Source organism: Gymnogyps californianus, chromosome 21 (genome assembly GCF_018139145.2).
Source record: "Gymnogyps californianus isolate 813 chromosome 21, ASM1813914v2, whole genome shotgun sequence".
NCBI lineage: Eukaryota > Metazoa > Chordata > Aves > Accipitriformes > Cathartidae > Gymnogyps > Gymnogyps californianus.
The window spans coordinates 786,980-812,315 of NC_059491.1; the positions used below are offsets into that span (position 1 = coordinate 786,980).

The window sequence follows — 25,336 nt, forward strand, 5'->3', positions numbered from 1 at the left end:
TCTTGCCGAGGGGTGGGCCCCCCCGCCCCGGCCCCCGAAACGACCCCGTCCCCTCCCCAGGGACCGCGGCCGCCGCGCGGAGGAACCCAGTCACCACCCGGCTGCGCGGTTCTCATATCAGTTTTAATAGCAACATCAGAGTACTAAATATACACAGGGAAATCGGTATAGGGTGGCATTTACAGTGCTTCCAAACACACAGCTTCCAAGTACAGAGACAAATTAAAAACCGCTCGGGAAGAGAACAGTTCTCGCCTGCGCGGCCCCGCGAGCAGCCGGCTCCCCGGCACCCCGCCGCCATCGCGGGCGCGCCGGGGGAACCGCGACGCCGAAAGGCGACGGCCGCTTCCGCCGGTGACAGGCTCAGGGGCTGGGCCGGCTGGCCGCCGCCAGGGCTGCCCGTGCCAACGGCGCGCGCGAGGGCACCCTCGCCCGCGTCCCTGGCTGGACGCCTCGCGGCGCGGGATCTTCCCAGGAAAAGAAAGAAGTACTCAGTGATGTAAAACCGGTTACAAAGTAAAAGCTGGCTCATGTTAGAAAACGGTTTTTGGCAAAATAAAAATAAAGTGTAAACTTCACTGTACATGTCCCATCCAACAAAAAAATAAACCCCTCGGAACCTAAAATAGAAGAATCTGGGTCAGAAATCTGTGCCCTTAGTGTACATTTTTGTGCAACGTAGACTTTTTCTCAAAGTAAATATCATCTCCACTCATGACACTATTAAAAATGTACCTACAAACGCTGAGAATAATTCTTAAAAATGCGTGAGAAGCATTACATGAGATCGGGAGACCAAACCCACGGACTTCTGAAACGGTGAGGGATTTCTTGCTGGTTTTGAAAAAATCGCTTACAGATTTTATACCTGGTTGAACCAAAATTCCAACCACATTCATCCTGAAATGGGTGGGCTGAGATAGTATATATATATATTTTTGTTCTATTTTATTTTTATTTTTTTTTTTTACAAAATATAGAATATGTGTAGAATATCTACTATTTAACTACCATTTGAGCTGAACTACCTTCCTTCGCAACAAGCTGCCAATGGAGAAGAGGTAACCTGAAATCCGCCCCTGCAGGCTCTGCCGCGCTGGCTTTGCCGCCGCCGCCGCTCCGACCTCCCGCCCGCGGCGCGAAGGGCGCGGAGGCTGGAGAGCCCCGCAGAGCGCGCCTCCCGCACGGCCTCACCGCCGCCGCCGCGACGGCCTGCCCTTTTCTCTAGCTGGGAAGACAGAGTGAAGGTAAACGATCAGATCTGGAGAGACGGGCAGGCGCCCGGGGACGCGCCCCGCTCTGCCCGGCGCACCCGGGGATGCTACGGGACGATGCTGCCCACGGGACAGCCCGGTCTGCGGAAACCAGGGCCTTGAGCACCGAACCCTACCGATCCGCCCGCTGTACCCGGAGGTGCCGCGACGCGGTAGCTCGCACCTGCGGCCCCAAACCAGCTTAGTTTGGCGCAGAAAAGAGCCCATCGGCCCTGCCCGCAGCCCTCGCCCAAGCAGTCGCGCCGACTCCCCGGCTCGGCGGGAGCAGCCAGTCCTGCAGCTCCTGCTCGGCGTTTGCAAGGGATTTTGACGGAGGAGAGGACCCGCACGGCCCCGCGAGGTCTGGGCTTGCTGCAGAGCCCGAGGAAGAGCCAGCCTCTCCTCTGCCCGGGGGAGCCGAGCAGCCGCCGTCCCGGCACAGGAGCAGCCAGCTTTGCCGGCTCCCTGCAGAGGCTGGCGGTGAGAAGGGCTCGTCCCAAGCCGTTCTCTCTCTAAGACAGAGCCACAAGCAACACACGGACACACCACTACACGTCTGGGGGGATTTGGCAGCCTTTCGGCAGCTGTGACGCATTTCTTAGTAACTTCTAAGGGGCTAAGAAATCCGTAAAATGAACCGAAAAGCAACGAGAAGCAGCTAGCTGGAAGTTTACGGCAAAGCAAGGAGCAAAACTTTTTCTTTTTTCAAGCCGCCAGATCCACAATGAAACAAAACACAGTAAAAAGCTCTGGTTTTCCAAGGAAAGGGCACACTGGAAACACAGTTTTGCGAGGCGGTGGCGGACGCCCGATGCCGTGTCCGGGCTGCGCTCCGGGCTGCACCCCGCGCCCGCTGCGGCTGCTCCCCTGGCTTTGCTGTACATCCATCGAGTCCCACCACGCACGTCCCCAGCACGGCACCGCAGCAAGGTGACCGCCCCGGACACAGCGGGGACGTTCACAAGGGACGTTCACCGGCCGTTGCTCAAGGCAAACGATGCCGTCCAGCGCACAGGGCTGTACTTCACGGCGGAACACTTCCTGCTACCTGCGCAACGCTAGCGGGCTGGAAAAGGGGCTCAGCTTCTGAACAACAACAGAAAAATCCCTAATTCTCCAAACACGCACAAGTCCCTTCTGTCCCCGCACAGGAGCAAGACCCCGCCGCTCGGGCTAGCAGCTCCAGCCGATTCAGGTGGCAGGAGCATCGGCCAAACCTCCCCCGTTATTGCTGAATAAGCTTTGGGCTGGCTCAAGCCACTGAACCCTGGCGCAATTCCCGCCCGCCGAGGATGAAGCTTTGTGTCCGGCAAACGGCAGCGACGGAAGGAGCCCATCTAGAGCCATCACCTCTGGCTGCGGCAGCCAAAAGACCTCGGGGCGAGATGATGCGGCCGAAACGTGGCAAAGCTCACGAGGGAACGTGTCTGCAAACACCACGCTTGCCTGCTTTTTCCCCGGCGTGAAAGATCTGCTCAACCGGTCTATGCCATGAAAACGCGACGTTACGTTTTCATGTCCTTCTTGGTTTTGGCTGTCATCAATAGCAGGGAATGAAATGACCACAGTTCATTTCTCTTTACTCTGAAAGACACTGGGATGCTAGGATCCTGCCTCGTAAATCACCGCGTTTGCAGCTCCGGCCCTTCCCTTCTTCCTTCCCTCCTTTCCTTCCTCCTGGCAGTCATCCCTTCTCGGTGTGCTTGGCATGCAGAGGGATGGGAGGGTTTCTCTGATAAAGTGCAAGTGCTGTTGGTCCTTAGAAATAAGGGAAGATTGTGCATCTACTTTGTTCCCTGGTTCACCGCTCATCTCTCGGTGACCAGGACGTGTCCTTCTGCAGACTATGGGGAAAGCTCACGCAAGTCCTGCCGTCAGAAACCTGCTCCCGTCCTCTGGGGTCGAAGTTATTCGCCTTCATTCTCTCTCCCTGACACACGCACTTCCCCCTACTTGCCCCCAGCTCCGCAGGGAATTTCCCGGGAGCCAGGTGCTGGGCTTGGGGCAGGGCACCTCTCCATCACCATCACCATCACCGGCGCTGCCCGCGCCGCCCTGCCAGCCCCCAGCTCCGCCTGATCGCTCCCCTTCAGGCAGCAGGTTCCAGACACGCAGAAATACAGAACGATGCTTCAAACGCTCGGGAACGAGGGACTGGAGATATATTTTAGGATGTCCAATTGCTATCGAGATTACACTGGAATACCCGCAAGAACTACTGGGTGCAGCCAGCACGTACAAATAAATAGGAAGATCAACGGGCGAAGCACGACAGGCGCGGCTCCCGAGCTGGAGTGGAGCGACGCCAGCAAAGTCGAACAAAGAATTCAAAACCTGTGCCAGCGAGGGCAATTTGCAGGGGCCGCGCCATTTACATCCCTACAACACAAAAGCCCGGGTACACTGAGCTGAGGGATCGCCCTGGAGCAGTCGCTCAGAATCCGCGCTCCTTGCGCGGATCTCGGCTGACCCCCGCTGCCACGCAGCCCGGCTCCAGTGCAGCCCTGGGGGCGAGCAGCCCCCGGGGTGAGCAGCCCCCGGGGTGCTTCCCCTGTGCGCTTTTAATTGCACCCCACTGCAGCCCAAAGCCCCCATGAAAGCGCCGGCGGCGGGGCCAGGACCCCACGCAGCACCGCCGTGCCTCCCCGTTTCGGGGCAGAACCTGAGGGGAAATGCTCCCCGCGTTTCTCAGGGAAGGCTAAAGCTTTGGGGGAGGTCGCTCCTCTAGCGAGACACTGTCCCCCTCCCGCCCCTGGAGGCATCCCGGGGAGGCATCCCACCCAACGGCCCAGAGAGCCGCCCAGCAGACACCCCTCTGCCCAGCGCCCGGCCCCATCACGGAAAGGTTTGCTCTCGCAAAACACGAAGAGAAGAAAAGCAGATCTCCGCTCCGCTGCAGAAGTCGAAGGGGACCCAGCCCTGTTAAAATACCCCCCAACGCCAAGACCCAGCCCCGGGGACGAGCATCGCTGCTGCCGCCTACGCCCACCCAGCTCAGCGCTCACAAGAAACCACCTCCGCAGAAGGAATGGGTTCGGTCACGGACTAAAACCTGGCCAGGAGCAACAGGAACCCCCCTCCTCCTCTCCCGCTGCCGGTCGGCAGCGACCCCGGTGCAGAACGCGCCCGAGGCGACGCTCGAGGCTCATCGGAGTCGCAGGGAATGTTGCCAATGCCTTCGGAGATGTTTGGTTCGAGTCCGCAGGTAATCGTCGGGTCCGGCAAGGAAGACTTCTTCCTGGGGCAGCTTCCAAAAATTCAGGAAAAATAAGCCAGACTGTGCAATTCCATCAGAAAAGGACAGAAAAGGATACGGAAACAAGAGACTGCACACGTGGCTATGCGCAATACCAGGAGCTTCTACTTTTTTTTTTTTTTTAAACTGCACATTCGTTATATTAAAGACATGGAGCTGCATAATCAGTGGATGAGTAGAAATGTGTATCTGGACAATTCTAAAAAAACCGCTAGTATTTACGAAGGGCAGTTTACAAAAAGAACTGGAGGACTTTGGTCTGAACTCTGCAGTCGTTCCCACCCACGAAACGTCGAAGCAACCCAACCGAGACCCATCTCGGTGTCTGACGTGAAGCAGACCCTCACACGAATCGGACGCTGCAGTTGCCCGGGAGCCCTCTGCAAGCTTTGCCTCGGCATGCTCTGCGTGGGCAAGCCCAGGCTTGGAGCAGGGCACGCGTTCAAGAGCAGAAGCAAACCGTGACGAGACACCGGGCAGGCTGGGAGACCCCAGCCCGCTGCCGCCATCCCCCCACTCCTGCCCGGCTCTCCCAGCCGTGCCGGTTTGGAGGGGCACGGCATGGCACGGCACAGAACGGCCTGCCACACTGATGGCAGCACCCGACTCCTTGGAAAGACTTGGACGGGGGGGCTTGCGGGTGGGCTGGCATGCTCGTCAGCACCCACCAAAAACACCCACCCCAGCAGGAGCTGGATGGGCAATGGGACGTGTTTCTGGAGCAACACACCAAACCGGAGCCAGCGGAACCGTACCTTCCTGGCAAACCGTTGGGCAAAATTCCCTTTTTAACGCTATTAAATGATCCCCATGATTGCGGACAGCGGGCTGCATCCTCTCCCGCCACGGCTGACCCAGCCGAGACCAGGAGAGCAAAGGAAGAGGCTCCCTGGAGCTCGCCGGCCCTGCGCCGGGTCAGGAGGCAACGGGCTCGTTCCTCCCTTGTTTCTCACAAAGGGCTGAGCAAGCTTTGGTGTCGCGGCCAATTCAGAAGCCGTGCTCCAAAAAACCCTCCCACATCCCACTCCTGAAATTTGTCTGCCCTGAGGCGTCACGCCCAATACAGCGGGGACCGCAGCTCTGCGAAACGAAGGGCAGACACAGGCTTTCGGGTTTCTTCCTATCTACCCTGACGATGTATCGGGCTGCAGAAGTCTGGAAATACCCTCCCCTCCACCGCCTCGAGCTGCTGCAAGCTGCCAGGAGCCGGGGGCCCCGCCTGCTGCGAGCTCCCTGCTCGCTTCCCGCTCGCCCTGCCCCACACGGCAATCCGCTGCCCTGCTCCTGGGAGCACGACGACAGCGGGCGAGCACCGCCTCAGACACGGGGTCCGTGGGGAGCGGGAGCAGGAATCCGCCCCGCGCACGCGGCATCCCGCATCGGGGAAAGGGGGCTTGCGGCGGCCGAGCGGCCCGCGAGCGCCGGGGCGGCCGGGAGCCCTGCAGCGGGCGGGCGGGCAGGAGGGGAGCTCCTCCGCCGCCCGCTCCTCTCGCCGCGGCGTCACGCTTCCTCTGGCCTCCTACAGCAGGAATGCACTTTGTGAATTTGGCCCAGACGCATCCTTCTAGCTAGAACCCCAGCCCGTTTCCGTTCTCCTTTCGTTCCAGACCAGCCTCCGGAGCGCTCCGCCGTCCCTTCCAGGGCTGGAGGAATCACGGGGCAGCGCAGCCGCGCTCCGGCTGGTTTTCGGGAAGCCTCTCCCCGGCTCGCCGCCGGCAGCCTGCCACGCCGGCAGCGCGGCCCCGGCCGTCCCGCGCCGCTCACCGCTGCGGTCACGTCGCCACCGCTGGAAAAGCATTTCCAAAAAGAACCAAAACGAGATATATATATATATATATATATGTATACATACATATATATGCTTATACATACACACACACACGTATATATATGTATATATGTCTACCTATATATACACATATAGGTTTGAGAGGCAAGCTGCCAAAGTAGAAAAGGTCGGTTCACCTAGTTTGTATTATGCGTGTTAAAGAAATGAGACTTTTAGCCCATGACATCTTCTTTAAAAATGAGTCTTTAAGATCTTCAAAAATTGCTACAGTACAAAAAGTGTTTGTGTGTGTATATATATATATTTTCTCTCTACATATACCGTATGTACGTATGCGTATGGACCGGAATGAATGACCCCACCAGAAGAGACGCCCCACTCGTCCTCCAAACGTTTCTAGGCGTTAGCGACTGAGCTTCGGCTTCGCGCCGAGTCTCTGCATCGGTACATGGCACATAATGGTATTATTGGCACAGGTTCAGAGTCACAGTCCCCGTCCAGGCTCCAGGCGCTCAGTCCTTCCTTCTCAGTCCCTCGCCGGCTCCTCTTCCTCCACGGGATTCTTTGCTCGCACGTTTGCCTTTCTCTTCTCCGCAGAACGCGCTCCTTGAAAAACGCAGTTACCTATAGGCGTGTTCCTTTTTATAAAAATATATTTGGCCCATAGAACGCTGCTCTTTGAGGCTCCTACTGGTAAACAGAAATGGTAGGTACAGGTAACCCATTATTTTTTTATATTTTTTACAGGTTCACCAATGGAATCCTGTTAAGGACGAGAAGAAAAACAGAGATTAAATCACGACAGGGAAACGCATCGCGACTCGCTTCCCCCTCCTCCCGGCAGCGGCACAGCAGGGCTCGGGGGAGCGAACGCCGACGGCAGCGGGCGAGCGTCCCGGGGGAGCGGGGTACGGAGGGCGCGGGCTCTGGGCTCCCCCTCCCCAGTTGCCAGCCTGCCTTCGGGACTGGGACCGCTACTTCTGCCTCCCTGGAGAAGCCCCCGCCTCGCCCAGCTCGTCTGCAGCCCTGTGGCGCGGGGCGGCCTTCTGAATGGGGATGCGCGCCTTGGGACCGGGGTGCTTTTGGGGAGCAGCGGGAGGGACGAGGAGGCTTCGGTGCGCCTTACCGCACGCTTTCATCTCCTCGGGGCCTTTTCCAAAGCGTGATTTATTTCTGAGGAGCCTTGCGTTCTGGAGCTTTTCGTACCGGGGCTAAGAGCAGCGAGCGCTCTGGCAGATGAGAAGACGATGATGAGTACTAACAAGATTTTCTAGAGTTAAATGCCCCAAAGAAATCAATGGAGACTTGGTTAAGCATCAGAACCAGAGATCCTACTGAAGTTCTTCTTAACCTATTTATTTGCCATCTTCTGAAAGATCTCTCCCTACGTCATCTTTCAACCTCCACGCGAAGACAATTACTCCCCATCGTCAGCGTGCGGCCACTTGCTTTACGTGTATGTGACTTCACGTACAGCGACGCACGCTGCAATACAGCTACGCGTGCCTGAGACAGCTACCCACGTGCGGGTTTTCTATACGGCAGATCTCTATCCAGCATATGCAGAAGGGCTGCCTATAGCGTGCTCATGACATATGTGCCCTAGTCTACGCTATGGCCTCTGACTCGCTGGTTATTAGCATTTAGAAATGCAAAATGCTTTTTGTTCAAGGGGTCTTTCTTCAACAGTATTTTTAAGCAAGATGCCCAATATATACCACCTCCAAGAACAACACTGAAGCCTTAATTAGCGAGACAGATTTTACAGAGTCCTTAATCTCCTGCACCGGGGCCGTGTTGGGACTGCTGTTGTTCCTCCGAAGGCAAGCCTGGATTTTTTATGATGACTCATTATCTCTTAATGTTAATACAAACCATTTGCTGTTGTTAGGCAGAACGGGGCCATCACAGCAGCTGCTCGCCGTGTTCAAAGCACGGAATGACCGTACAATACTGTAAATTTGAACTGCCTCGTGCAAAGGCGAGGGTCGGATCAATGTCACCGTAGCAGCACGGTTTTCAGGTCTCAAATCGCCGCTTTAGAGAAGCGGCGCCACACATCTACATAGTTCTGGCTGAATACTATTTAATGCATGCATTGCAGGATGTAAAATTTGTATTGTATTCCAAATAGCCTCCTTATGCAAAGTAGGTCAGCGCTTGATCAACCTCACCGATTTCTGTATAATCTCATTCCATGGGGTTTTTCAGTCAAAGAGAGCGGGATTAAGGACAAGAATAACGCGAAATCTCCAACTTCATTTCAGAAAGCCCCAAAGCCAGTACGGAATCAAACCAAACCAGCCACAGCTTGCTGTCGTGCCCGGCCAAAGCCACTCGAGCCTTCAGCGAATTTCACCTTTCGGTTTGCCAAATGGCGGCTGTTCCTGCCTCCGCCTTGCTGCTGCATCTCCTCTGCCATCTGCTGTGACGGGGGCACAGATAGTTTTGCTTCTTATACCCCCGTGCAGATAATTCCTCAGTGAGCCTCCCGGCACAAATGCTTTAATCGACTGCTTTACTCTTCACCTACACCAGCCTCGGGCTGCGCTGCCGCAGCCGTACGCCGGGCTGCCGGGGCCGGGCCGGGTCCTCTACGTGCAGGAATAGCTGACGGGGCTGCTCGCTGCCTAGGTGGGACATCCAGCTACAAGGGGCCTGACCGCCGGCGGAGGCAATCCGCTGGAAAGCTCCGACAGCTACTCGCCGCCGGCGTGGGAATCCTCCCCATCGCTCCTGTTGGCACGGGATGAACGTGACCCCGGGAAATAACTTTGACATCTGCTTGCCGTGTAACTAGATGAGTTTCACCGGGTCTCCTGACGCAGCCTCAGCGCTGCCTGCAGCTCTCCAGGCTGGAGAGTGTTCCGCGGCGCTGTCCCTTGCATCTGCTCCCTGCGACAGCTCAGCCCAGCCTTACGACGCCGTCAAATGCCGCACCGCCAGTTAGGCAGCACGACGTTCGGTACTCGCACAGCGCTGATGGACTGTAATATGTAAAGTCCACATTACACTCCAACCAGCCTCCCGGTGCTCATCTAGTCGAAGTGTCCGCACGCCCTCTCTGCCCTGCCATCCCTGTCCCCGGCCACATCGTCCATCTTGTGCCTCCAGCTCTGACTCCACACGTTCAGCCGTACTCATTTGCTTATTAGCCAGCCAAGGGCTGTGCAGTGCCATCAATTACAACTTGTGAAGTGCTTTGAGCCTTTCCAAGGAGAGCGGTTTCCGGCACGGAGCCTGGTGCCGCGTCTGACCCCTCCCGGCGCGTGGCTGTGCGCCTGCAGAGCGGGGAGAGCCCCCCGCTCCGCTCGCCCTGGCTGGGGGTGCCCCCCTGGTTCCCTGCACACGCCGAGAGAAAGGGGCTGGGAAGAGAAAGCTGCGCGTAACCCCTCCAGCCGGGAAGCTCCGCGTGCTCTAGAGCATCCTTCCACCTCTGCCGAGAGGCAGCGGGTCAGCACCAACTGTCACCTTCGGGCTACGCTGCTGCTACTGTAAAAGCCAGCCAGCGAAAGAGCCATCGCTCCAGAATTGGTGCAGCCCCAAGCAGCTGCATCTCCTTTTCCACCGGCCTCTCCTTGAGAAACGCGAGCTGGAAAGGCATCCTCAGTCCCACCGCTCCTCCTGCGCTTAGCAGCATCTGTCCGGGGACAGTAGAAGGCAACCGCGACGACAGGGGACAGTCTACCAGGGAGCTCTCTCGGTACCAGCAGCCACGCCATCTGCTCTTGGAAGCTTTTACCTCACACAGTGACACGTGAAACTTGAAATATTCATTTTGTCTGTGGGATGTCCCAACTGGCACATATGCATTCATGCAAAACGCTGTTTGCATGGGGTTGCAGTGCATCTTTTGACCGCAGGCTTCTGGGAAGCTACGGGGAGCCGTGCCGACCGCCGCGGCCCACGGGGCAAACAGCCGGCTGCAGGGACAGCCGTGCGGCACCGCCGTGCAGAGCAAAGCCCACTCGGAAGACATGCGCGCCGCGACCCTGGCAGGTCCTCACTCTAACAACCATGCCCCGGCAGAAGATGCAGGCAAATGTGCACTTGGCAAAAAAAATACCAAATGACCTTTTTTGAACTTTTAAAGGATTTGGGATGACCCCATGTTGGGACAAGGGTGATTTCTCCTGTTATCTGTGCTGTGGTGACGCTCCCTACGTTACTTCCCACGTACAGTAGGGATCTATGGCAATCATCTGATTTTTACCATGACATACCACTTAGGCATTCCAGAAATACCCTGGTGCAAACACACATATGCACGTGTACACGTACACATTCTCGGATTAATCTCATTTTGTTAACATTAATGAAACCAAACGTCAGCTTCCAGAACTGTATAAATAATTGAAACACTATTACGGAGCTAATGCTCCAGGTACGACTCGGATAGATTTTTCCACAGCACATCAATACGTGCTTTATGGATTCCATGAAAACGGGTCAATGAGAATTTCAAGGATTTAATAAGGCATAATGGACCGGCTTTGGACCATTTAAAGAAATCTATGGAGATGACCAGGGCACGGTCTTTGGCACAGAGTTTCACTGGACCTTGGGCAGGAGCGGTGGGAATTGCACCGGCTTCCCGTAGCGGGCAACAGCTCGGAGCTGCTCATTCTCCTTCCCTCTGCTTCAGGCATGAGAGCTGCTGATGGCATCCAAGTACGACTGGCTTGGGTTTTGTGTCGGTTTTTTTAAAACTCGAGTTAAGCCAACGGACAGACATCGCAAACTACAAAGCTCACGGGGGAAAAGGTTCGGTGGGTTATTGCTGTTTGCTTTCTGAAGCTAGCGTCCGCACGTGCTATTGAGGAAGACCCTGCAGAACCTCTCTGCTTATCCTCCAGCCTCCCTTGCTCGCTAACACCAGCTCTCTGGCCTGGTACCTTTGCACTCTGTCCCCGCCGAGACAGCGGCCACAACAAAAGAGCTGGAGAAATAATGAGAGAACATCAATAGATGGGGAGTGAGAGCCTTTCAAATTTCCTAGCAAAGCCCCTCCAGCCAGGAGAGGCTCTCGAGGGGCAGAGCCGCCCCGGCTGAGCAGCGGGGTCGTGCCAGCGAGACCCTGTGGGCAAAGACGCCGGTGGGCAGATGGCTGACCCCTTGCTTTCTGCTTTCAGCTTTCTGCTTTCAGCTTTCAGCCCTCCGCCGTGCAGGCAGGCAGCGCACACCTCACCTGGCCTGCCCAGACACAGCCAGCCCCGAGCACAGCCGAGACCATTAACTTTTTATTCCCTTCCATTCTAATCTAATTATACTTCTGCGTTCAATAGCTGAGCATAATGTTAAACAGGCTATGCCGGGCAAGCCGCAGTCAGGGAAGGCTGGAAATTTCATTTACACCGAATATAGGATTCATTACAGCAGGGACTTGGGACAGACCAATTAATTCACCTGAGTGCGTGGCTCAAACGGGCACGGCTGCCCCACGGTGAGGTGGCACGCAGTGAACCCTAATTGCTTTTCCTGCCGCCGCTATCGGCCGTGCCGCCTTCAAAAGCAATACAAGGAGGCGCAAACGGCTCAAGCCAGCTTCAAAAAACCCGAAAAAAATCCCCACACAACGTACTGCTGAAACCAGTACAACATCGTCGTACTCCTCTGGTTGCAGCAGTACCCGAGGCATGGAGCCAGCTGCTGGGGACTGCGCACACAGGCTCGCAGGCTCGGCTTCCCGCAGAGCAAGGAGGGGCACGGGAGGAGGAGGAGGCGGAGGAGGAGGAGGACGACCCCGGCACCCTCGCAGCGGGAGCATGGAAGTGTTTATGACAGCAAACATCATCAAATGAGCTTTCGGGTACCGATGGAGCATGCATGTCGGATGCGTGACTCTTGAACGAGACGGGCTGTCCATCATGCAACGAGAGGTTAATTACAGATCAGGCCATTTCCCAGCACGGAAATTACTATCGCTTGTCGAGGTTTTAGAGGTGGGCTGGAACCACAAGATCAGGCTGAAGTTCAAAGCTGCCCCGGGGGCCCTTCGCGCTCAAGCCCACATCCATCCCAGTCCCTGCCTTTTAGCTCGGGCCCGTCTGTAATTCACCTCCGTGGAAAAGCCATTTTGGCACCCAGCGTCCCATCCGCGGCGGGAGACGCGTCCGGCCATCCCGGCCGGGTGAGCCACCCTGCTCGGGTCCGACGTCCCAAAAGAAGCGCGAGCGGGAGGGTATGGCACCAGGCAGGGAAGAGAGCGGCCGCTCGCGGGCAGGGGACGATGGGCACGGGGTGGAGATGGGATGGACGCGGGGGGAGCGCGGTACGTACCAGGAAACAGCCCGACGGCGTCTGCCCTGCCCCCAGAAGTCAAACAGGCTTCGGCCAGTCAGCAGGAGATTTCAAACCATTTCTCAGACACAAAGGCCACGGGAATAAGATGCCGGTCAGAAGAAGAGGGTCTGCAGCGAGCAGAAAAAGGGGCTTGCACGTGCTGGTATGTAACACACAAGGAGCAAGCCGAGGCGGCCTGCTGCAAAAATCAGCTTTTTGGGGGGGGGGGGGGGAATCTCTCTAAAGCAATGCTTTGAATGGGCTTATTGGCCTTGGAAACCCGGGTGGTGCAAAGCAGAGGAAGAAGAAAAAACAGATGGACTGCAATACAGAACATTTTTACCCCTCTGCACGAGCACCTTTTAATGCAGCCGATCGCTCTGGGGCTAGCTGACCCCAAATGGCAGCGGGGCGGCTCCTGTCTGCCCCCTCCCCGTCTCTCGGTCCCGCGTGGGTCTGCCGTGCCCATCGCCTGCACGGGCTCCGCCAGGCTGCGAGGCCAACACGGCCCCGGAAAGCATCACCTGAGGGCAGACGAGCACCGAACCCCTTCCAGCCAGACCAAGGGCACCCCTGCATCGCTTGGCCGGGCTTCACATCAAAATCAACGCACGCGTACGTTCAACGAAACGGCTTGAGAATCCCTGCCAATTCTCTGCCTTCCAAGATCTGAGGAAACCCTGAAAAACGTGAACTAGCAAAACCCCGTGCGCACGGGGAAGACGACGGTTAAAAAGATGTCTATTAAGCTGTTGGCTTCCAGGCTTCTGTCCTTCATGCAGGCAGACGTCAGCTGCGGGGGGCACGCCACGCACGCCATGGTCCAGCCAGGCTGCGTGGAGCACTGGTTGCTCATTTTCTCCCTCAAAACTCTCCTCCTGATTGTTCCGCTAGCTTTGATGGGGGACACGCATTCACCGCGTGGTGAAACCGCACCAGCGCCCAGCGAGAGGGCTCTGGGAGGGAGCTCAGGGCGTGGGGAGAGGTCACTCCCGACCTCCTCCCTCCCCGTGCAGGCAAGGGGCACGCGGAGCGAGGGCTCGCGTCCTTTACGCCGCGCCGCCCGCTGCCACGAAGCCCCCTCGTTAATGCATCATTATTTCACGCCCGACAAAGGGTTCATGTGGCTCTCGCCGCCCGCTCCTCCATTCATCACCCCGCTCATTCGCAACCCAGCAGCTCTGTCGACGCCGCTTGGGAGACAGCACGAATGCTGGAAGATGGATCCCGCAGCATTTACGCGCTGGCAGCAGCAGCCGGGAACTGGAAAAGGCACGGTGCCGAACACCGCCAGGGCTTGCTGAGCCGGGGAGGGGGGTACGGCCGGCTGACGCCGCGAGGACAGGGGCTGCCGAGCCGCCTGCCCGTCCTCATCGGCGAGGTGAGAGGTCCAGCGGCCGCACCCACGCGGAGCTACGGGGCGGGCGAGCACGGCGGCTCGCAGAGCCGGAGGAAGGCAGCTCCGCCGCGCGCTCCCAGGGCATCTCCCCAGGAAAGAGAGGGGGCAGAGGACCCCCGAGCGGGACGGCGCTCCCCAACCCGCAGGGAAACCGCGCCGGCCGCCTCACCTGTTTCCATTGAAGGTTGTTTTATAATCCCCGGGCGAGCGCAACGCCTCCTCCGCGTAGACGGGCACGGGGGTCCGGACGCACTCGTGGGAGCACTGCAGCGTCTCGTTGTAGGCGGTGAAGATGTCGAGGGCGCTGGGCACGCGGGCGGGGGCGAAGTCGGTCAGGTTCTGGCAGCTCTCCTCTTGCTGGTCCAGCTTGCGCTGGTGGCTGTTGCGCCGCGGGCGCCCGCTCTGCGCGCAGCTGGGGCGGCGGGGGAGAGAAGAGGGGACACGACGCACGGCGCGTCGCTGACGCTCGGCAGGGGAACGCGCGTTAGCGGCCGTTCATTCTACAGCGCTCAACGTTAGATTAGAATTCAGGCACTTTGGAAAGACCAGCCACAATCAAGCAGTCGTTTGGCTTGCCTTGTTTCTTTTTTAAAGGATCAAATTTAAATTTTAGATACAAGCTTTTTACCATCCGAGGAATTACTTAAGTCATACGTTTATGCCTGCAGGAAACGAAAGCCTTCTTTTAAGTGGGAAGACATAGGTGAGAACAACAAAGTGAAACCCTTTCCGTTTGAGAGGCACCAAAAGGTTTTAACTTAACGGGATCAATAAGCTCAGAAACTGGTCTGACACGGCAGACACACTCCCTGTTGGCCGAGGGACGGCTGCTGGCATGGCAGCCCTGCTCCCCGGTGACTCCACCGGCTCCGGAGGCTCCAACGGGATCTCGTGGCCATGCAACGCTTCTGGTTCGGTACATATGAAACCAGGAGAACGCCAGCTAGCAGGAACCTGCCCTCGATCGGGCTGGCCCTATTTAAGGGTCTCGATGCTGAGTTAATTAAGATGTCACTTTTTTCCGAGCAGGATTGACAGTGCCAATCCTAACACTGGAGTTTCAGAAGATCGCAACTCCGAGGGCCGCGGGAGCTGGGGATGCTGACGCTGCCTGCGCTGCCTGCGCTGCCTGCGCTGCCTGCGGAGGGAGAACTGCGGGGCCAGGAGCACGGGGCTCCCCCGGGAGCGGCACCGGCCGGGGCGGCGGCATCTGCCCGCAGCGGGGCACAGCCTGCTCTGCACTGGCTGACACAGCCGAAAGGGACAGCCACTAAAACAACCGTCGGCTCCCCCTGGCACGTTTGCCGAAGGAGTTAAGGACAAGAAGGACACTTGCATGGCGCACAGCCATCGCTCACCCGTCCTGCCCGAGGGGGACAAGCATCGGGGGGGAGCGACCGCGTCCCCTTTGGGGCCGGGGATTAAGTGCGTGATCCGGGTCAGCTCTGCCACGGAGCCTGCGGCCGGCGCGCGGCCGGCCCTCGCCTGCACAAGCAGCGCCGGAGGTAGCCTAAAAAACGGGCGAAACACCAAAGCAGCTTGGCGAACGTTCGAGCTGAGCAAACTCATCGGGGCGCTGCTTTCCTGCCTGGGACATGTCTGACTGCTGACCGCGCTCGCCTGCAGGTATCCTCCAGTGACTTCCCAATTGCACTTATTGGAAACGATTTCTATTCTACGCTGATCGCTGTCTTTATTTTTTTTTCCCCCTTCTTGGCTTCAGCATTAGGTTACTCGAGCTGTTCTGCCAAGCTGTGGTCAGCCGGATCGATGACACGTACTGCTTATGACCACTAGTACAGAAAAATCCCCGAAGTGTTTTATAAAGTATTTTCCACGCTCTTTCATTGAAATACTGCTGCGACTAGGGAAGTTTAGTAAAGCAAATCCCGTCTGAGATACAGAAACGGGCACCACCGCCTGCACTCCCGATGCCTCCCCGCGGGCTCGCTCCCGGCGAAGCAAGCTGGTCCGCGGGGCCAGTAACTCGGCGCTTGCGGCCAGCTGCAACGCTTCGTTACAACTCCGCCGAGATTAAGATGCCTCCGGAGCCCTGCAAACAGGTTTTCCTCTAATCCCGGGGAGCGAGCAGGCTTCGTCATCAACCCGGTTTTCTCCTTTCCTCCTAGGTGCAGGAATCGATTTGCTGCAGCACCTGGGGAGAGCTCGGGCGGGCAGAGCGGGCAGGAGGCCGGAGGAGAGCACCGCCGCCGCCAAGCGCGGCAGCACCGCACGGCAGCTCTCCCACCGGCCCAGAGCTGCAGCCGTAGCCCTACACCAGCAACGCCGACCTCAAAGTAGGCCAGTTTCCCTGGGAAAATAGGTAAAGCCACGAGCGCCTGAAGCAAAAAGCTAACCTATTTTGCCATACGCCCAGCCATGCTGAGAGAATAAATGGGAGCAAATGAAGCTGGAGGAGCACACGAGCACTCCAGGGGATGGGGCATGCTTCAAACCGGCAGCATCCGAGGGGCTCAGAAGGTGCCCTTCTGTCCCCGACTCGTAGGGAAGGTCAGAAAATGCCATTGTTGCTTGCTGAGCCAGGCTGGGAATTTAAGGAGCAGCAGCAAAGCTGCTTAAGCAAGGCCGGCGGCCGAGGAGATGCCGCCCAGCTCAGGGCAGGTCCCGGCACCCTTGCGGGGACACCCTCTGTGGCCGAACGCACGACTTTGCCCTCACCAGGTGGCATCACGTTGCAGCGACTCAATCCCGGAGCAGCGACGCGCACGTGTCCCACGTGGGACTCGGCCACCCGACCCCGGCCACGTGCTGGTCCCCAAAGCCACCCACCAGGCGGTGAGAGGCGGGGGAGCCGCAGGGGCACGCACTGACCAGCTGCTTCGACCTCCTCTGGAGGTTTCAGCATAAAAACCCCCCATTTTCTCCTGCGACGCCTTTCCGAAGCCATCCTGGCGGATGCCACGGGCTTTAGCGCTCGCAGCTGGAAAGGCACCCCCCTGTCCCTGCCCCGTCCCCGTCCCTGCGCCACCCCCCCAAGCCGAACGGACCCAGGAGGGACCTTACCAATTTTTTAAGACAAGAGTTGTTATCAGAGCGGCTATGACCATGATGAGGGACACGGTAATAGTGATTATCTGATGAACCGCCAGACCTGCAGAGAAAAGAAACGAGAGAGAGTGGGGACGGGAGCCAAGGGGGACCCCGGGCAGCGGCGAGCGAAGCCCCCCGCCGCGCACAGACTCCCCCCGCCGCCGCCTCCCGAGCCCTTCCCGGCGCGGGGCCGTACGCAGCCCCCGGCAGCGGCGACGCGATCCTCCCTCCCGCCTTACGCGAAATAAATCTTTAAGCCAGGCTTCTCATTTCCTATCCTCTCAAGTATGTTCCTTGTCAGCCCGAATTAGGCACGAAGAACGGAAGAGATGTGAAGCCGTATCCCCTCCGGGACGGAAAGGGAAACTTGAGCGCAGCCTTGCAGTGGGTGCGGGATTAACCAGAGATAATAATTACCGCACTAACTGCTGCTCACTTAGAAGGTCGGATGGGCTCATTTTCTCCTAATTCACCTTACACAGGGTATAATTTTGGCTCGTGTATCATTCCTAATGAGCAGTTTGGAAACAAAAGCATCTCAATGTACAGTATGTTTGTGATTTTGTGCTGCTTTACAGTTGCAATTTCGTAATGAAATGATTTTCCTGGCTGCAGCCCAAGGATGTGCTATTTTTCACAAACAGATGTTGCAACTCCTGATGGATGAGATTTTTAATAAATAAATGAGTGTTAGCATGACAGGAAAACAAGCAGGTTTTTATATATATATATGTGCATCTGTGCAATACACGCGTGGCATGCCCAGCTTGTGTGGGTGTGCGTGGCAAGGAAATCGCTGCTTCTTCCCACACAAGAGCAGACGGGCTCCCGGCCGGCTGCTGCAGTTTGTCCGGAGCCGGGGATGCCCGTGGCGCTGCCCCGGCTGCAGACCCAGGAAGGAGGTAGGCAGACGGCTGCCTGCCTGCCTGGCTGCGGGTCTCGGCACCAAACCGGCCGCAGCGCCGGCAGCTGTATGCACACGCACGTCCCTTCCCCGGCAAAAGCGGCGTGCGCCAGGCGTGCCCTGGAAAACCCTCCCGGGAAAGACGGATCGGGGGCGGCGTGCCCCCGCCGCAGCCCGGAGCGCTGCTCGCCGCCGGGACTTTGCACAGAGCATCCCCACGCTCCCAGGGGAAGGCCGCCCAGGGCTCTCCCACGCTCCCACGAGCAGCGGATTCGGGGCCGCGCCGTGGCTCCCCTGCTTTCGGCACAGCGCACCCCGCTCTCACGGCAGGCTCGTGCGAGACTCTGAGCAGCAGCCCGAGCACCAGGCTGGGTAATTAGGCCAGACGAGATTTATCAGCGGTATTTTAAACCAGGGATCAGGCTTGCTGCTCCGCTGCCTTCTCTCGAAGGACAACAGTTTTGACTCCCTTGAAATTTGTTCTCTCATCTCCCCCTGCTCATCCCTGCGCCACAGGGGTTTCGGGTCCCTGCCCGCACGCCCACGCTGCCGACAACGCTCAGCAAGGGAGAAAAGCTGCTCGAGCTTCGGCCGACTGCCAGGGCAAAGCTGCCACCTCCCAGGGCGCAGAGGCGTCCGATGCCTCCCCAGCCCATGCACCACCAACGAACCGCTCGTCACCCCGAAACACGACGGAAAACGCTTCTGGCCTGGGGAAGAGCGGGAGAAAAGCCGCGCGAGGCTGCCGAGACCCACGGTGACATCCGAGGGGAGACGGAAACTGCGCAGCGTGGGCGCGCAAAGAAATACGCTCACCGTTTGAAGGCCAGCTCCAGCACGCAGCGCAGCAGCCTCCCAGCTTTTGGGAGCACAAGCGTGCATCACGCCACGGCTCGAGGGGCTACCCCGGCTTTCCTTAGGGAAAAAGCATCCCGTGAGCATCCTTGCTCAAGATCCACCATCAACTCGCCCTTGTCGGCGTTACCGTGCTGCCCAGGCTGCAGGACCCAGGCTTCACCGCTGGCTGCCTCGGGAAGGAGGCGCGGATCCCGACTGGGGATGCGGAGACCCATAAAATCCCAGATTTTGAGCAACGAGGCCAGCCAGCAGCGACAGTTTTTTAGGAAGCGCTGCGGACTTTGCTGCCAGGATGCGTCCCGGGTGTAAATCAAACGCTCCGAAATGGGAGTCTTGACAGTTCAATCTAATAAAACCAAGGTCACCTTCGGCGAGTCTGATTCACCAAAACACGCCCAGTGCCAAGCGCTGGGGTAGCGATCGCTCCCGGGGAAGGCTTCGCTCCCAGCCCCGGAGCTGGCGCGCCGGCAGGGCGGGCAGCAGCCAGCGACCAACACCAGGGTGCCGGGAAGGGAGCTGCTCGGGAAGGACGGGGGCGAAGGGGAGGGGAGCGATGGCCTGGCACCCGCCCTGGCGACCACAAAGCTCTGGCAGACGGTGGAGCAGAAGCCCTCGCCTCCAAAATAAAAGCAGCAGGGTTTCTGGGAGGAAACACGCACCCGGCATCTTCTAGCGCTTATTCCGCTTTGCCAGCGGATACGCTACAGAGGAGATCTGGGAGAAGAGCTGGAGAAAAGAGCAGGGATCCCGACTGGTTTTAAGGACAGGACGTGGTCTGGAGCAGGAGGCAGCGGCGGCACGTGCCAGCCGCACCACGGCCATCGCTGGCAAAGGGGTTTTCTAGAGGCAGGACCGAGGAGAAGTGACTTCCCGAAGGCCAACGCTTCCAAAATGCCAGCTCCTTGGATCCTGGCACGGTCCCAGTGCCGAGCCAGCAGAAGGCAAGAGCCTACCAAAAGGCAGGGAGGTGCAGAACGCTGCAAAACCCGGGTTCTTTGGGGTTCTTCCTCTGCTCCCCAGGGCTGCAAGCCACACGCTCCCTCCCGGGGGAGCCATCGGACGGACAGGCGGACGGCTGCTGGCCAGCCCCCGTGCCCTGGCGACGCCGGGCGCAGCGGGACGGGATGCGTCAGGCTTATTTTTCTCCCTCGACTCAAGCACCTATTTTGCAAATGACCCATTTCCTCCCTTTGCTCCCAATTACACTGGAATCGGTTCAAGCAGGCTGTGACAAGGCTCCTCCGGAGAAGGAACGGCTGCCACCGGCAGCTGCCAGAACAAAGAGCGGGTCAGGGGAAGCAAACGCGAGGGCTGGGGACGGTGGTGGCGGAGGACGGGGAGGACCCGGCACCCACCTCCTCCGCACCAGCTCCAGCTCCGGAGGGGTCCGACACCGGGGAACAGGCGCTGGGCTTCGTGCCCTCGAGGAGCGCAGCTGGCAGGGCCCGCAGGACCCTTTCACGGCTCTACGGGCTGGGGGGGCTCCGAACCGAGAGCCAAGATCCGTGGGGACACCCGGGGCAGGCGGGATCGCTCGGGAGCCGCCGAGCCTGGAGCTGCACGGGCTGGGGAGATCGGCCACCTCCCACCAGCGAGTGGGGAGCCAGAGCCGAATCATTTGCTCCTCATCTGCTCTGCCTCCAGCTTTCCTTTCCCAAGGGAATTCGCAGGGAAAACGCCACAGGGGTGCTGCCCACCCTGGCAGCAGCCCGGCCGCATCTTTCGCGGCAATCTTGGAGCAGCTCCCAGTGGGACACTGCCGAAAAAGATAAAAGGAAAGACTCTAAAAATAAAATAAAAACAGCCCAGTGCCCGATTCCTTTGAAAACAGAAGCGGCATCGGAAATGAGACCTTCTGCAAAGATGGGAGCCGAGGCAGAGGCGGCAGGGACACGGGAGAACCTAACGATGCAATTAATCCTTGCACTTACATAATGGGAAACGCGCGGGCAGAACAGATTGCAGGTGGCTGAGCACTGGGAAGGATGGCAGCTCTTCGGAGCAGGACACATGGATTTTAAGAAGGGCTGGATAATTTTAGACTCCATCACATACATAAGTTGCCATATGTACCGGCGTAGAAGAAAGTTCCTTTGCATCGCATATTCATTCTGCACCAGAGCCCGGGGGGATTTCAAGGGGACGGGACGTGTTTTTCCCAACAGCGTTAACCACGGCAGCGATGGAAAGAGGGAAAGGGACCCGATGGGTAAGGGGGACGATCTCCTGGGAAGCCCTATAGCAATACCCGCTGCAATAAAGACTAATAGCTCTTTATTCTTACTTTGCCAATGTATCAAATCCTTTCCTCTAGGCCTTCGAAGAAACACATAGACCTGTACAGAGCGAAATCGAAGAGAAATACCCAATCTGCGAGGGAAGGAGTTCATGGCTGGAGGAAAGGGACCTGGAGGATAAAATCAATAGCTCATAAAGCAAAATTACCCCCTCCTCCGGCACAGGCGTAACTCACAGTGAAAGCCCGCGCCCCCAAAACGCGGGGCAAGCTGCCGGGAAGAACCTGGAAGCAGGAATGACGGTGGCTCGGTTTTGTCCGCTCATCTCCAACATTTCAAAGGGCAAAGCTCCGATCCCAGCAAGCTACAGAACCCGGCGGTCGCTTAATTACGCGTTAACAACCGGCGAAGAAAGAAGCTGCAGGAAGGGCAGAGGCTGGCGCGGGGGATCGGGGAGGGACGCCCGGCGAGCTGCCGCCCCGTCCGGCACCGGCCACGGCGGCTGTAAACGCCTCATCTCTGCGAGGGGACCGCGAGCGGTTCCCTCTTACAAGGCTTTGACTAGGCAATTTGACGCAGTGACCGTTTAACTCGAGGGTAATTACAGGAGAAGTATTTAATGGAATTGAAAGTGTGGCCAAACCCCTGCGCTTCTGCTAGCGCAGCAGAATTTAATGTGTCGCCTGCCAGGAGGGAAAGCTCTTCAAAGGCGCTCTTTGAACCCTCGGAAACGCTGAAATATGGCTGGGTTTTTCCACTCGCGCGCCGTCCCAGCGCACTCCGCTCTCGCCGGGGACTTCTCGTCCCCGCCGGCGGTGGGAGACCCAGCCTCAGCATCCCCGCCGGCGGCAGCAGCCCTCCATCAACCCGCAAAATGCAACTCCGAATTCCCCAAGTCCAGGGAAAAACCCAGTCTTCCCAAAGCAAGCAAACGCCAGGGCTTTTTTTAGATGTTCTTTTAAAGACCATCTATTTGCCACCGAGATGAAAGCGCTGAGTTTTGGCCTTTCTGGCCACCTTTTGAAACGGCTCCCGGACAGCTCTGCATCAACAGAATTAATTCCATGAGAAAATCCATCCGAGACTAACGTCTTGCTCCTGTAGAAGTGCGCAATGGCAGCGAACAGGAGATCTAAGCTCTTAATTAAAAACAAAGAGAACCTCTATCCCCCAAGGCCTTTATTTCAACAGCTCTGGTTAGGGAGACCGTATTTTTCATTTTCCCAATAAAAACAGCTACGAGCCGCAGCTCTTTGAAGACCCTCGTCAAGGCCTCTAAGCTGCATAAAACCAAGAAGGGAGAAAACAGCTCCATTTCATTTTGCAGAGCGTAATCCGGCGTTACCGTTCGTGGCAGGGAAACAACCACTGCTCCGAATACCTCCTACACCCCAGCCAGGAGGGCTGCAACGAAGCACCTAAGCCCCTTCCCGCGCGTATGCCGCACAGATCGCTTCCCCGTTCCTCTCTCCCCGCTTTGCCTCAGCCTTCCCGCAACTCCCGGTTCGAGTCGACACGCCGAACGAGGGCGGATCTCCTAAATAACCCGCCGCCGGTTCTGCCGGCACGTGGCGGGGAGCAGGGAGGGCCCGTCCGGCGTCGCAGGGCTGAGCCAGAGCGGCAAGTCCTTGATGGTGGCAGGGTTTCCACGTGCACGGTCAGGCCGTAAATGCCTCTCCCTCTCGCTCCTCAATCAAAGCATCGCGTCCGGCTGGGGAGAGACCATCCCCATGGGCTCCCAGTAACGAGCGCTAAAGAGAAACTGGCTCCCGGGAGCGGCCGAAGAGCTTATAGAGAGGGGAAACGATGAAAACGCAGATGGAATCGGTGCCGTGGCAATTGTTCCCAGCCAAAATAACCTTCTAAGCGATTTCCACGGCGAGCATCACAGCCCACGCAGAAGCCGCTGCCTCCGCCCTGCCCCGCGTTCGGCTCGGCGCGGCAGCGCATCGGGCAGCCGGTCACGCCGCATCTCCCAGCCTGACGGGCACGCCAGTACCTGCTGCCTGCAACAGCCGTACCAGCGAAGGCTTCCTCTCGGGTGGCTCAGCGACTGTCCACGGCGCTTGGCCCGGCTCCCTGCTGGCGTCCCAGCAGGCAAAATACAGTTGGAAGAGCCGCGTGAGCCCAGAACGGGGAACGGCCAAGCTGACGGGCTCCGTGGAGCCTCCCCGGTCCGCAGCAGCTCAGCATCGGGTACCGCATCTCCGGGCAGCAGAGTGGGCAACGTGAGATGGCAACCACCGGAGAGGATCCGCTCTGCTCAAACCCAGTCAATCGGGCACGTGAGCCCAGCAACCGGCCGCCTGCCTGCTCTGGGCATCGTCCCCAGCCGCCTTTGGATGCGGGGACGTCGGCGCTGGCAGCTGCCCGAGGAGAGGCTCTCTCCGAAGCGGGGTCTTCTCGTGGGGCTCGGCATCCCGTCCTCATCCCTGCGACGAATCTCCTTTGTTCTTGCATGCCCTGAGTGCCGGGACACCTCCACCTCCTCCTGAGCGTCGCGGAGAGGCTGGGGAAAACCGGCTGGACTCGAGAGGCATTACAGCTTCCCCAGCTGTCAGAAAACGCATCTGATCCCCGAAAGCCTCATCTAGCCGATAAAACCGCTTTCGGACCGAAAAATTCAATCAGGAGCGTTGCGTGGCCGCTCTGCAGCAATCACAGCCACAAATGGCCCTTCCCAGGGGGGATCAGCCAGACTTTGCCGTATTGCGAACCCTACTGCCGCTGAACAGCTTGTAAGAAAAATAATTTACAAAACCCACGAGGGTTAGATACAGGGGAGGAGATAGGGCAGGAGTCTTCTTGGAAAACCTTGTTCCGGTGCAAAGCCGGTTCATCCACTGCCCGACCCGCTGCGCTGGGAAACCGCCTTGGGTCCGCTCCTCTGAACAGCCCTCTTGCCTTCAAAGCAGCGTTCGGGCAGGCCAAGGCCCTTGGTTTTCCACCTGGTAAATCGGGGCGATCAGCTCCGAAACCCAGCCCAGGGAGCATTAGTCATCCTGAAGTGACAATGCAGCTCTTCAGCAAAAAAAAGCCACCAAGGTTCCTGGAAACCTCCTGGTATTTCAGGTTGGACTGATGAAAGGAGAATATCTTCCTGCTGCTGCTGCTGCTGCTGCAAAATATTCTTGCCAGGAACCAAGATCCTAGAGGCTTATGCTAAAGACACTGGGACTTATCTTCTCAGGTGTTACAGCAAATATCACCGAGCAATAAATACTTCTGAGAGCAGCAGAGGAGAGTTTCTGGCTCATTTAGGCACACGTGGGTGAAGGCACACACGCACGCACGACACCTGCTAATCCCGGCGAGAAAGCGAGTCCCTTCTCCCTCGCCAGAGAGAGCTCAGCTTATGGCCACGCTCATTTCTTGCTTCAGCCATCATCCTCCATCCTTAAGGAAAGCTGCAGCTGATGCACGGCCTTACAAAGGATTCTTCAGGAGCCTCCCGGGAAAGGCGACCGGCGGGTGCTGGCCCTGGAGATGCCGTCCAGCCCCCTCGCCTCCTCCCCGGCCCCCGGCTGCAATGGCTCCCCACGCCTTTACACGGCGGATCAAAGAGGCGGCTCCATCCCGACCGCCCAGGGTCTTCTTTTAAACGCATTTTATCTTTAATTAATTCCTTTGAAGCCTTTTGCATCCGCTATCTCCGTGCAACCAGCGCCCCCTCTCCTGCACCCGCTTTTTGAAGGCAGGGTCATCTCCCAGCAGGGAAGCGAATGTCTCACTATTATTATTTATTGCCGATACGCTCCCGGCCAGCAGTGGGGCGGGAGCGGAGGGCGGGCTGCGGCAGGCCGTGAGCTCGGCTCTGGCTGCCGGCACGGCGGGTGCCCACACCAGCACCCACGCCAGCACCCACACAGCCCCTCGCCTCCACCCGGGAGCACCCCCGGCCGGCAAACCCGGCCCCCACCTCTGCCCCAGCCCTGGGGAAGGGGTGCCCCTCAGCACCGGCTCCTTCACGGGCACGCTGCTCGCAGAGCCCGCTGCCAAACTCGTTGCATACCGGCGATCGCATCACCATTAAGAGCAGCAGACGGCACATAAAGTCTTCTGCCTTATAAAGCACTTAAAGGTTTAATTAAAGACGGCTTTATTCTAATAATACTGAAAGGAGAACCTCAGACAACCCAGCGAGTGCAATTCATGCCTTCACTCTGACAGTCTCTGATTCATTCTTCTCTTTTCTTCTTCTTTTTGGCTGAGCCCGCAGTCCCGGAGGATGCTCTGCCTTGGCGGAGGAGCCCAGCCCGCACAGTGAGCATCCGCGCGGCCGCCCCGGCGAAAGCTCCTCGCAGCCC

At 58.1% G+C, this 25,336-nt stretch overlaps 1 protein-coding gene across 1 annotated transcript in view; it reads right to left on the reverse strand.

The window, feature by feature from the left end:
• Window positions 1-6,983: 6,983 nt before the first annotated feature.
• The window catches only part of AJAP1 (adherens junctions associated protein 1), a 38,893-nt gene continuing 20,540 nt past the window's right edge, over window positions 6,984-25,336 (reverse strand). Inside the window, exons 3-6 of the mRNA XM_050909595.1 lie at window positions 17,004-17,091; window positions 14,149-14,391; window positions 12,578-12,708; window positions 6,984-7,061 (exon numbers count right to left, since the gene is read on the reverse strand). Of these exons, the coding sequence (XP_050765552.1) occupies window positions 12,636-12,708; window positions 14,149-14,391; window positions 17,004-17,091 (404 nt within the window). The 3' untranslated portion in view covers window positions 6,984-7,061; window positions 12,578-12,635. The remainder of the gene's footprint in view (window positions 7,062-12,577; window positions 12,709-14,148; window positions 14,392-17,003; window positions 17,092-25,336) is intronic.